General features: G+C 40.7%; 2 protein-coding genes and 1 long non-coding RNA gene across 6 annotated transcripts in view; 2 read left to right on the top strand and 1 right to left on the bottom strand.

Annotated features, from left to right (window-relative positions):
- USP33 (ubiquitin specific peptidase 33) overlaps positions 1–420 on the bottom strand; it is a 37,527-nt gene extending 37,107 nt beyond the window's left edge. For all 3 annotated transcript variants that reach the window (XM_068200022.1, XM_068200023.1, XM_068200021.1), the window contains exon 1: positions 193–420. The gene's annotated coding sequence lies outside the window, so the exon portion shown is untranslated. The remainder of the gene's footprint in view (positions 1–192) is intronic.
- A 507-nt stretch (positions 421–927) lies between these two features.
- Positions 928–13,253, top strand: part of MIGA1 (mitoguardin 1) — a 34,709-nt gene continuing 22,383 nt past the window's right edge. The window contains exons 1-7 of one of the 2 annotated variants that reach the window (XM_068200016.1): positions 928–1,116; positions 1,934–2,103; positions 3,828–4,005; positions 4,993–5,129; positions 5,370–5,496; positions 5,891–6,027; positions 6,777–6,900. In XM_068200016.1, the coding sequence (XP_068056117.1) occupies positions 1,981–2,103; positions 3,828–4,005; positions 4,993–5,129; positions 5,370–5,496; positions 5,891–6,027; positions 6,777–6,900 (826 nt within the window). In that variant the 5' untranslated portion in view covers positions 928–1,116; positions 1,934–1,980. The remainder of the gene's footprint in view (positions 1,117–1,933; positions 2,104–3,827; positions 4,006–4,992; positions 5,130–5,369; positions 5,497–5,890; positions 6,028–6,776; positions 6,901–13,253) is intronic. The other variant, XM_068200015.1, reaches the window with a different exon arrangement.
- On the top strand, positions 6,913–12,156 carry LOC137479498 (uncharacterized). Its single transcript, XR_011002294.1, has 2 exons — positions 6,913–9,433; positions 9,967–12,156. It is a non-coding gene; the product is annotated as an uncharacterized lncRNA (long non-coding RNA).

Here is a 13,253-nt window from a genome sequence, read left to right as displayed (position 1 = left end):
CCGGCCCCCGCCCGGCGCTGCGGGACCGCGGCGCCCCGGCCGCTGGGACGGCTCCCGAGGCGGCCGCCGTCGCCGCACCAACACGCCCTGGGCTGTGGGACCAGCCAGACGCACGGCCCGCCGCGCTCCCAGCCCCCGCCAGACCGAACCCTCCGCCGCTGCCCAAGCCCCAAGCGGGCCCTTGTCTCTTACCGGAGCAGCCGGGAGGATGCGCCGCGCACGGATCCCGGAGCTCAGCGGGGCTGCGACCAGCCCCGCGTCTCGCCCTTGCCTGCGGGGACAGCGGCGCTGCAGCGGGGCTGCCGTGGCGGAGCTGGGCGCGCCCGGGCCGCGGCTCCGCCGGTGCTGCCCCGCACACGCGCGGCCGGGCGGGCGCGGCTGCTGCGACGCCGCCGCGGGACGCGCCCCGCACAAAGATGGCTGCGCCGAGAGCCTCAGCCGCTCCTGCGAGCGCTGCCCCGCACAAAGATGGCTGCGCCGAGAGCCTCAGCCGCTCCCGTGAGCGCTGCCCCGCACAAAGATGGCTGCGCCGAGAGCCTCAGCCGCTCCCGTGAGCGCTGCCCCGCACAAAGATGGCTGCGCCGAGAGCCTCAGCCGCTCCCGTGAGCGCTGCCCCGCACAAAGATGGCTGCGCCGAGAGCCTCAGCCGCTCCCGTGAGCGCTGCCCCGCACAAAGATGGCTGCGCCGAGAGCCTCAGCCGCTCCCGCGAGCGCTGCCCCGCACAAAGATGGCTGCGCCGAGAGCCTCAGCCGCTCCTGCGAGCGCTGCCCCGCACAAAGATGGCTGCGCCGAGAGCCTCAGCCGCTCCTGTGAGCGCTGCCCCGCACAAAGATGGCTGCGCCGAGAGCCTCAGCCGCTCCCGTGAGCGCTGCCCCGCACAAAGATGGCAGCTCTAGGCGCGCACCCCGCCCCGCCGCCCGCAGCGGAGCTGCCCGGAGCAAAGATGGCGGGCGCGGAGTCCCGACGCCGCCGGTCTCCCTCACGTGGTTGCGGCTCCTCCCGGCCGACCCCGGCCGCTTCTCCGTCTGCCGGAAGCGGATCCCGCCGGTCTCCGGGCAGCGCCGGGGCCGGAGCAGAGGGATCTGTCCGCGCCCCGGTGCTCGGCGGGCAGGTAGGTAACTGAGTGCGGCGGCTGTAGCGACCCGCCCCGGGCCCGGGGAGCGGCGCGCCCGCTTTGACCCGGGCAGCTGCGGGGAGAGGGCTGAGGGACGCGCGGGGCACGCGGTTCTGCCCGCTGCCGCCAGTTCTGCCCGCTCGCGATGCCGGGGCTGCCCGGGCTGGAGAGGGCTCGGCCGGGCTGGGCGGAGCTGGCTTTTGCCCCGAGGCCTCCATCGCCTCCAGCGGTGCCCCGTTGCGGTCCCGGAGTCGCGGTTCGGAAGCTTCGCCTTGTGTTCAGCGTGAGGGAGTGAGAGAGGTGCGACTGCTTCGGGGAGATTACGTCAGGCTATAGTGGTTGTTTCTCGTGGTGTGTCTGCAAAATAAACGAAGCGCTGAATGAGATAAACTTTTCCTGGCTGCTCACAAATCTTTTAATTCTTTCAGCTGTCATACGTTCTTCCAGCAGTGGTGGTTTCAGAGGCAGGATTGTTGCCGTGCGTGACTTGGAGGCTGTAGCACGGGAGCGGCCGGCTAACCAAAGCAGACCGAGCCCTCCTTAGTCCTGGTTGTTGTACAGCTGCACGTCTGCACACAGCAGCCGGACAAACGGGGCCTCAGCTGAACCAGCAGATTTGCTGTCTCCACATTAAGTCTTGCCTCTACTCAAAACCATCAGTCAAACAAGTCATGCACCTGTGATTGAAGAGATTCGAGCTTGTAGAAGAAAAACGTCCTGGGCTTCTGTTGCATAGTTATGCATCCTTCTTTTAGGATGCATCCTTCCATACTTATGCCTCCTTTACATCCTCATAGTATGTATTCTTCTTTTGACAGAGTATTCCAGAGACCATCTGTGATTGTTTTCAAGATAGTTTCGCTTAATGAGGTATGGGAGAGAAGGAGCCATGTCAGAAGAAACTGTTACTGAGACACGATTTTCTCTGAAGACAGTAGCTTTACGGGTGTTTAATCTTCCCCTTTCCTGGTATTATTCTCTTAACCAGGTAATAAATACATTGTATAAATATTGTTACTTTTGTTATACATTTAGAAGTTTATTGTGGTGTTGTATGTGCTCGTGACTGTGAATTAAATTTGTACAGAATACGTTGGGGTTTAGTTTGTTTATAACACTGCACTAAAATAAGTGTGTCTTTTTTTTTTTTTTTCTGCTAATAAATGCTTAGTACATCATCATACATCTGCTTTACTTGCAGTGTCTGTATATCTCCAGTTTGTAACAGTGCAGTGATTCTCAAGATGTCAGAATTCTCAAATGGTCGTTTTTTTCTTGTATTTTTTTATATTTGCAAGCTAAACATAACTGTCATTAAATTTAGACTAATAGTATTGAGTTCTGCTTTTCAAGCTAGGTCTTTAATATGACTATTTTTTTATAGAGTTAGACACGTATAAGCTATGTAAATATTTCACAGTACCCTGTAAGTACTTCTGTTTTACTGCATATAAAACCAGGATGAGATATTCTCAGTTTTAGCTGCATATGCTCATTTCCACATTTTTTTCTATATTTTAAATACTTCAAAACTCCCACTGCAAGATCACTATTTTCATGTTGCAGCATACTCACGTCCTTTTTAAATACCACATGCAACTCCCATATGTGCAACTATTAACTTTCCTCTTTTTAGAGGTTTTCATTTCATTGTTAATCAGTTTATGATTATGTTTGTAGGCACACACAAATTTAGAAAAATCCTTTTGCAGTTCTTTGAAACGGCAATGTTTTAACATTTCATGTTGTGATCTTAGAGGTTTTAATCTCAGGTGTTTGGTTGTTAACTCTTTTCTGTGAAAAGCAGTAGTCTTTTGTAAATTTTGTAAGTTTTGTGTCGGTGCTGTGTTCCAGGCATTTAGTTTTCCTCACAGAGTACAGTGGTAGTTGTAGAACTCAGTCAAGGCATGGTACCAGGAAGGGCAGGGTTCTCAAGCCAAAGGTGCTTGACTTGTTGATGGTAAACTCAGTGCAGAGAGAAGCTTTGAGTGTTTCTTCAGGTTGCACAGTGGTGATAGTCTGTAGCAACTGCACAGCAACAAGGAGTGCCAGAGTGCAGTGGTGCTCTGTGTGCTCTCTCTGCTATGAGGAATCGTGTTACACAAACACCATATGAGGCCCAAGGACTGTGGATCTGGTTCTCCCACAGCAATCTGTTCCTCAAGCAGCATAAGTTTCCAAAAGATTTTGTGAATGTGAGCTGTGGTTTCCAGTTAAATGGCACTTTTCTTCTTTGTGTATCTTGTTACTTTGCGTGTTACAAATTTTTGTTAATGGCTTTTGATACAAGTTGTTTGCGTATGTGGCTCTTATTTACTAATTTAAACACCTATAGACCTATGACTGATCTAAATCCAAAATAAAATGTTAATTTCTTTTTCAAAACTTAATTTAGAGAAATATATTTAAATACATGTTCTACTCAAATTGAAACACCACACAAATGTTGGGATTAGGATCTTGGACTCTTTCACAGTGCAAGAAGTAGTATCATTGGGAAAGACGAGTTCCTTTTCAGTATTTTTTGCTATTAGAGATTTAAGCCCTGCATTGTCCTGGCATTAAGAAGAAATAAAAAAAACCCTGAATCTTTGAAAGTCATTTGCTTAGATCCCCATAGTCTGTGAATTTGCAATATACCTTATAGTTCTTGGTGCTGCACTCTGTCTCTCAGTATATATATTTGCAATTAAATCATGCTTTTATTTTCAGATAAAGCTTTCCCCAGGGTTAAAGAAACTTTTCACAGTAACAGCAGTGAGTGCAATATCTGTGATTTTTCTGGCCCATCACTTTAAAAGAAGACGTGGAAAGAAAAACAAGAAAGTGCCACCATGGGAACCAGCTCATCTCGTATTAGAGTGTACCAAAGCAGCTGCTTCAGAAAAAGGTAAGTCATGGAACCCCCAAGCTGGGGCTTTTTCTGTTGTTTTCTTGGAGACGAAAAAAAGTTGTGTGAGGGGATGGATGTGCATAACTGTAGCAGTAAACCAAACTATTTTCCTTTGATCATGGAGTAGTTTGGGTTGGAAGGGACCTTTGAAGTTCATCCAGCCCAACCCCTGCATTGAGCAGGGATTTCTTCAGTTAGACCAGGTTGATCATAGCCCCATCCAACCTGGCCTTGAATGTTTCCAGGGATGGGGCATTCATGACTTCTCTGGGTAATCCATTCCAGTGTTTTAGCACCCTCATTGTAAAAACTTTCTTCCTTGTTATCTAATATAAATCAGCCCTCTTTTAGTTTTAAAACCATAATCCCTTATCCTGTTACAGCAGATGCTGCTGAAAAGTCTGTTCCCATCTTTCTTATAGGCCCCCTTCAAGTACTGAAAGGCTGCAGTAAGGTCTCCCTGGAGCCTTCTCCAGGCTGAACAACCCCAACTTTTACCCTTTGCTTAGAGGGGAGGTGCTTCATCCCTTTAATCATCTCCATAGGATGGAACACCTAAGTGTGTTTGAATTGTTAGACTTTAAATTTTGAATTTGTCAAATTAGAAACAAAATTACAGTATCTTATAATGAAGCTGGGCTTGTTGTCAAAGGTGAAGTTTTAATCATGAACCAGGATTAGAACACTTTATCAATAGTGTATTAACAATGGGTTTTGCCATCCTTGCATGTGTATCTCAATATGGAGAAATTCAGATTTGGTTTTTTATAGAATAGTCAAATAATTAAGCTAAAATGCATGGTTATTGTTACAGCCATTGAATTCTGATGTGTAGTTTCTCAAGAAGAACTGTAAACAAAAGAATAATTGTTGGTTGCTTCTAAACTGGATTTTATTGAAAAAAGTAAATGCAATTCTTGATAGATTTGTACAAGAAGCAATATTTTGAGTTTGCAAGAGCTTTAAAATAAATGTGTCTCTTAGGTTCTAGTTGTTCCAGTAGTCGACAAAACTTGACTCTTTCTCTGAGCTCTGCCAAGGAAAAAGGATCTCAGTCCTGTATCTATGCAAATGGAGGACTTTTCAGTAAATACTCTGGTTCAGTTCAAAGCCTGACCTCGGTAAGTAAAAATGTTTTAAGGCTCTTGAATGTCTGCTAACTTGCATTGAATATGCATCTAAAGGCTTCACTGAGCTGAAGAAGTTTCTTGAATGAACTGCACAGGCAGCTAGAGGTGCTGAGATACCACTGTCCTTACCACAGAGTAAACCATTTTCTAGGCAGATGGCTTGGATGTAATGTACTCTGGCAAGAACGTGGTTTTAAGGTTGCTGTCTGTAACAACACTTTGTTTTTCAAGGTTCAGAGTGCCACCTCTTGTCACAGTTGTGCTTGTGCCAATTCTAATTCCTGGGATAAAGCAGATGAAGATGACCTTAAGCTTGTCAATATTCCAGTGACGACACCTGAAAATTTGTATTTGATGGGTAAGTCATAATAACAATATTCAGCATCTGCTTACAGTGAATGTAAATGATTTCTTTGCTTTATAGTAAAATGACACAAAATATTACTGTGTTCTTTCTCAGTGTCCTGTAGGCAGGTTATTTCTATAAAAGAATGAAATCATACTTGATCTAGTTTTCTAGAATACTTTTTCTTTCACTATTTGCAGTAGTAATCCTTAAAATCAAGTGCTGACACATGGGGAAAATGATTACATTTCTTTACAAAAAAATAAGGTAAATATATACTGGTATAGGCTGGGAAGTGATGTTGTTTCAACTTACGTCTCTGTGATAATTATGTTTATTTTAACTACATATTTTCCCGTGTCTCTAAAATGTGAATGTAGCTGAAGCTGTTCCTGCTCTTCCCTAGGGATGGAGCTGTTTGAAGAAGCACTGAGGCGCTGGGAGCAGGCCCTAACTTTTCGTAACAGGCAAGTTGAAGATGAAGCCATCTGTGGTTCCATTAAGCTGGGAGCAGGAGATGCAATTGCAGAAGAAAGTGTAGAAGTGAGTACATCCCGTCTGTAACCCACTCATGCTGCCCTGAAAATTTATTCTGTGTTATTACCTGAATCTTTGTAAATTCAATTACCAAATGACAATTGAGTCAATTTCCAATTTAGTGGTATTGTATTTAAAGGAGATCTGAGTTCATCCCTTCTGACTTTTTTGGTTGGTTATTTGGAGGAGGCCATGGGAAGGGAACTAACATTATTTATCTTTTGGCAATTGCTGATGCATCAGTGTTTGCTTCTGGACACTATTATTGAGCTATCAAGCAGACAACTTCCCTGCATGTAATCCCTTGGGTCCTCTCTTTCTTTGATGATTATGTGAGAGGGTATCTGCTTGCCAGAGATAAATGTCTCAGGGAAAAATAATCAATTTCTGCATATTTACAAGCAGTGTGCTTAAACTTTTTCCTCCTTTCTTATAAACTAAATGCTAAAAATATTTTGAAATAAACAGATATGTGTTACTTTCATTATTTCTAGTGCAGCAAACATCACAGATAATTTTAAATTATTTTAAATTTAAATTTTATTTTTTATTACTCTAAATAAAATGTGTGTGTGCTCTGAAAAGTGTATCTACTGTGGATGTTGAAGTTTTCATCTGGCAGTGTCCCTGTGTGGTTTGTAGGAAATTAATGTGGCACGGTTTGTTCTGTGAAGGCTTAATATCCTTGGATTTTACAAAGGAATCTTACAGGCTGAAAGCAAATAGAAAAGCTGCTCATGTCTGTCTTCTTGCAGGATATCATTAGTGCTGAATTCATTCATAAGCTTGAATCTCTTCTTCAAAGAGCTTATCGTCTTCAGGAAGAGTTTGAAGCCACCCTTGGGGTCTCTGATCCCGCTGCTCTAGCTAATGATATTGGTGAGTACTGCTACTTTACATCTTTTTTGCTTGTAATTGTGGCTCTTGAGGGGAAGACTGAAATATCCACTGAGCAAAATTATATTTATCAGTAAATCAACAACAACAACAAAAAATCACATTCTTTATATTATTATGTTGTGTTTGATGAAGTGGTTCTATTTTAGATAACAATAGATCGAAAGGAAATTGTTTTCTTTGTAACTTGTCACTATGTAAACATTTATACAGCAAGAATATATGACCCTTTTTATAGCGTGGGTGTTCAGAAGTTTTTTGCATCTTCTGAACTATGAAACTTTATATGCTTTTGTCATAATTCTTCTACCAAAACGGGAAATTAAACTAGAAAGTCTTAATCTGAAGCAGATAGCCATTAGCAAAGGTCTTATCTCTGGTGAGTGAAATTTATCAGAGTTCTGAGTGACTAAGCTGCTACAACGGCAAATATAATGAGTAGTTGCTGCCTGACATGCTGATTAACTACAGATAGTTTTATGGAAAGAACTGGATATTAAAGATGGATGCTGTTGTACCCTTTCATAATTCAAGATGAAGCTTCTGCTCTCAAATAAGTACAGAGTTTAAAGGCAGAGCACGTTCTGGGATCATTGTGGCAGGAGCCACGCTGCCTGGCACGAGGTGGCAGTGCTGTGCCGTCCCCTCTTGGCCCTCCTCGTCCTGCATGGACCAAACACAGCCTTGACAAGGGGGAAAACAGATTTAGGTCAGAGCTGGCTTTCTGACTCATCTGCATACACCTGTAAATGTAACCTTAAAGCAAAAAAGCATTTGAACGTTTCATTTTGGTATCTGAAACATCGGTCAAGTTGCATTGTATATCCATTATAATTAGAAGTTTATTTGTCATTTCTGTCTTCAGGCCAATTTAATAAAATGGTACTCAAAGGACTTCATGTGAATGCTTAATGTGTTTAGTTATTGTTTTGCTTGATTACCCTGTGAGTATTTACAATTAATATTTCATTTTTCAGATGTGATAACTAAATTCTTGTTTACCAAGAATGTTCTGAGAATTTGATTTCTTTCAAATGTTCTTTATAGAAATAACTTGTGATCTCTGAGTTAATTTATTATTAAAATTTAATCTGTGCTGGCCCAGATAAGTGAAGAAAAAAAGTAATGAATTGGTTTAGTGAATACTGTTTTCTGTGTTCAGGATTTGGAGCTTTTTATTATCTTTCTTGAATTTTTGACTTGAACAACAAGTATATTAAAGGATGCTTCACTTTTTCAGAATGTTTTAATAAAAAATCAGAAGGACAATCTCCTTTGAAGCACTTGTGATGCCTTGAAGGGTTCAAGAGTCACAAGAATAAGCCAGTCCAAGAAAATTATGAAGTCCCAGGGGTCAAAAGAAATAAAGATAGTACAGCCATCTTTGCACTACTAAGAATAATACTCTACTGTAAAATACAAACTACGGCTCTGAACAGAAACAGAAATGGAGGTTCCTGTGCTATATAGGAATGACTATAATTTGTAGCAAAAGAGGTAGCTGAGATGTTTTTCTGGATGATTTATACCTAAAACTTCTTAAAGAAATTAGCTAAAGAAAGCATCCTAATCTACTATTTACTGTTCACTAATCTTGGAAAATGAGAATGGGGGTTGTCTGTGTGTTAAGATTTCGAGATAAATGGGCCATTTCCCAATCATTTGGAACAATCTCCAGCATGTCCTGCCTGTGAAACAGTAACTAATTTGCAGTTCTGTTACCACAGACAAAATAGTACAGTATTTAATTAGTGCCAGTTGATACCAGTTTCAAAGCAGGTAAGTTTTCTTGGACTGTAGGTTTTTGAGAGATCTGCAGTTTGGTGAATTGGTATAGCATAAATTAGGTGATAATATTAAGGTCACTGGCATGAACATTTATTTCTATTTCTGCCCACTGTTAAAGGAAAGATACCTTTTAGGGAAGATATTGGTCAAATGCTGTAATTTTATCACCTATATAATTGATTGTAAAATCATTTGTAGAGTTGGAAGTTGATAGAAATTTATAATTTAGGGCATTTAAAGTATTAAATAAACAAAAAGCAAAGGTTAGTAATAAAGATCTGAGTTATCTCTTTAAATAATAACAAACTACATTCAGTCCTGGCAGATATGGATTGTACATATAAGTGAGAGATTTTAAAAGAAAAATCATGAAGAAACACTTAAGTAAAGTTACACATCATAATCAGTGTAAGCTCTTGGCACATTGCTGCAGAAAAAAAAAACTTTTCTAACCTTTGGCTGTGTGCAAAGGACAGCAGCAGCATAGAGGCAGAGATGAGTCTTGGGTTGGTGTGGTTTTAGGATACTGTGTCCAGTTCTCTTGATCATATTTCAGAAGATTGGAGATTCTAGACAGCTCAAAAGAAGCTATAAAAATTTTCCATATTTTAGAAAAACAAGCTAATCTGTGGTTCATATTGGGCATGTCAGCTCCTTATTGAAGAAAATACTGAGAGGTGACTGAATAGCTGAATAGGTTCTGAATAGCTGCTTACACATGGAAAAGGTATGTCTTGTTGGGGGATTTGTAGACCTTGTTGCCAACTAGATCAAATTTCTAGTTGTTCAAGTGAAACAAGTGAAGTTCTGAAGTAAGCTACCCTCAGCACACTCCAGAGACAAGATTTTTTTTAGTGCTGTTTTTAGGGATGTTTTCATTCTTTGAGAGGAAGATACAAACCTGGGGTTAAATGGTCAGTGTGGTCTTTCTGGTATTTAAGTATTTCCCCTTGCTACTATTTTTCCTTCTTCTGTGAGCCTTGGAGTGAATAAGATAAGGCCTTTGTCCTTAATAAATTTGTAATTGCCCCATCCATGGAAATGCTCAAGGTCAGGCTGGACAGGGCTTTAAGCCCCTGATCTAGTGTTGGCAGGGGTTGGAACTAGATGATCTTTAATGTCCCTTTCAACCCAAACCATTCTGTGATGACACAGCTCGTTAACAATGCTTATAACCAGCTCTTGCTTCAGGGTTTCAACTGTTCACCAGCAACAATAATCAGAAAATGTTTAGCCCTGTTTTTTTTCTCTTATACGTAGGAAAGATAGATATGGTTTGTGGATTTTTATTCTGTTTCCTCTACCTGGAGTGCTTGTGATCAGCCACAGCTGGAGGTGAGGCTCTGACAATTGGACAGATGCTATCAAGTGCTACATAAGTGCCTGACAGGCACTTCTTGTTCTTACTTATAAGAATGGAAGATGTTTATAATTTGATTTATAAGGAATTCCAAATTTGTTCAGAAGGAAACTTAACAGAGGTAAAAATTTTTAGCAATTTCTCAATTTTGGCTTTCTCTGTAAATTCTTCTATCAAACTTCTGGAACTCCTGAAACCTCTCTCTTGCTATTTATCTACTGTTCCCAGATGCTGCTCCTTCCCAAAACCTTTAAATGTTACTCTTCCCAACATTTCCCTCTACCAAATCAAATTTAGATCTTAGTGCTGCCATTGATAAATCATACCACAGACTTGCTCTTCCCTTTGTGATCCCACTTACTATTTTAGGTTGGTTGTGCATGATAGACAATTTGCCAAGCAGCAGCCTTCTGGAGGAGGCTGTGGTAACGTGTCACAGGGGAGAGTCAGGAAGGGGTTACCTGGGGGCCTGTTGGAATACAAGAGCTTATCACTGCAGCCACTGTCTTCCTTTCATGTGCTGTGTCTGAAGTGCCTCTCTTCTGCCTGCTAGGACAGCTACTTCTGATATTTCTAAGTATTCAGCTTTCAGCACTGCTGAAGACAGAGGTATAAATAAATATATTTGCTCCCTGTGAATAGAATACTATTAAGAGTAATAATAATAAAAACAATTGTAAATAATATTTTTCAACTTGGTAAGCTGTTGTTGAGTTATAAATTATTAATACCACCCTGGAAAAGACTTGCATTTTAAATGGATGAAATAATGGAATGCCATTGTGTTCACTGTTATTGCATTCTCCACTGGACTTTCAGTATTATCATATAAATCAGTAAGCTAAGATAGGTTTTCTGTAGAAAAAGTACTTCTGGACATGAAAATAAAAGAAGTATGTAGGGCTAAACTGTGGTCGTTTTATGCTGTGCCTCTTAGTACTGCAAACCAGCATGGAAAGCCTACAAACAGGCTTTCCTGAGCAGGCATGAGGCTGCACTCCATCAGAAAGGAGGCAGTTGGCACGAACCTGTGAAATGAAATATTCATCCTGTTATTTCTGAGTGATGAATGTAAAGGTGTGTAGAGGGTTAAAAGCTTCCAGTACTTTCAGTAGTCTGCCCTTGAAGAAAGCTCTCCATATGTTTTTTTCCTATTTAGATCTTTCCTAGCAGACTGAAATGTTAGTCGAGTTAACTTGGGAGGAATGCAAGCAGTTGGGAGACAAACAATAGCTTTACTTACAAGCAGAATTTCAGGTCAGAGGGGAAAATTCTCAAATCATAGGGTTGCTAGTCAGTGCTAAATTCCTAATACTTCATATTATTATTTTAATTTCTACTGTAAAAAGGAATGCAGGCATTCAAACTGATGGTGACTTGGGTACATTGGCCCTTAAACTTTTTGACAATGTTAAAATGCTTTAATGTTAATACATTTTACTTTTTATAATACTTACTTGTTATTGTGTATCTGTTACACAGTTGAAAACAAATTAAGTGTTGGAGCTACCACAGTAAAATCTCTTACAAAGTCTGTGCTGTTGGATGATTTTGTTGAAAGGTTTGTCTGTTACTTTTTTTAATTTTCTTCTCACACTCAAAGATATGTCTGGCATTTTGGAGAGAATAAGCACAGCCTTTAACCTAGTCTCAAAACTGTTTGGAGAGCTGATTTACATATTAGAAACCTTTTCTTCAGCAGCTCTTAAAACAAATAAAAATCTTTCCATAGTCACTGAAACTGTTGAAACCTCATTTTTATATAATTTATTAACACAGACTTCTGTAATGTCTTCCTATCCATAGATTAATATCTACAGCCTGTATTTTCTTTCTGTCTTTGAATGTTGTTGGAAAAATTTTAGTTTGAATGTATTCTATTTGCCTATGTACAACAAATGTTTCTAGTTATAATTCCTAGTCTTCAATGAGGAGCAGTTTGTAGTACTTCACTTGGGTGAGCTCTAGTATTGCATACTATAAAGTAACTTAAAGAGTCATGTAACTTTTTATATTAGCTTGAAAACTTTTTCTTGCTTTGTTCCTTTAAGATAAGTTTACATTAAATAATTTCTTAGTTTCTTGGAGAAGGCCTAAACATTTTTCTAGTGGCTCAAACAGGACTTAAATCAAAAGAAAAGAAAACAACTTTTTCTCTAAGTGTGAAAATGTATTCATTCCAGTAAATGAGGGAAAAGGAAAGAAAACAATATTTTTAATTTTGAGGAAAAGCTCAGAGAAGTTATTTCAATCCCGTTTTTAAAAAAATAATGCATATTTTGATCATAATTTTTAGCTATTGCAGTTTGTTGAAGTTCAATAATTGCTAAGACATGAGGTCTCTCATATTGCAACTTATTGCTGCAACTCCTTATTTCTGACACCCAAGAGATACTCAAAGTGCACATGATTGAATTGGATTGTATGTCTTCCCTATGCAGTACTATTTAAATCTTTCCTTTAAAGATATTTTGTCCAATATGAATAACACTTCATTTCTAAATGGCTGTCCATAAAATTCCTTATCACAAAGCACCTAGATACAATGCTTGAACAGAGTAAGATTGGTAGTTAGAAGTTCAATCCAATACTGAAGCAAAAATATTTTTGCAAATGTTTTGTCTGTAAAAATACTGTAATGGTTGGCTTTCTCAGTGATACTCTTAGTGTTGGCAGTACTCTACTAAAAATGCAAATTAGCTTTGCATAGGTATGCAGTGAAGTTACTGCTGCTGGAAAATGTTAGTATTCATAATATGTATCTTTTTGTTGCTATTTGCTAACATGGAGTGTATTTTTCTGTTAATCCTAGAAGCTGAAATCTTTTCAACAGTGGCTCAAGAAATTCTATTTTACTCTTCACTGACCCAACAATGGAGAAGTCAAGGTCACTTACTATGGTCACTTAGCTTGGAGGTTTTTCCAAAAGCACTTCCAATAAGATGAGAAAGAATCTTTTTTTGGTTTTTGAGGACTCTCATTGCTGTTTGCCCAACAGCTTTGCCATTAGATCCAGCAGTGCAGGCTATTTATACACCTCATTGCTTTCCCTTAAATGGCATCCCGAGCCCTGTCTTCTTTCTGTGCACACCAAAACTCCTGTCTAAGCCCTTGTCTCTCTCACTTCTTGACTCCTGCCATGTTTTGTCTTGCCTTGTCCATTTAAAACTTCCTTGTCTGACATGGA

Source organism: Anomalospiza imberbis, chromosome 9 (assembly GCF_031753505.1).
Source record: "Anomalospiza imberbis isolate Cuckoo-Finch-1a 21T00152 chromosome 9, ASM3175350v1, whole genome shotgun sequence".
Taxonomy (NCBI): Eukaryota; Metazoa; Chordata; class Aves; order Passeriformes; family Viduidae; genus Anomalospiza; species Anomalospiza imberbis.
This window is presented reverse-complemented; position numbering and strand designations above follow the sequence as displayed.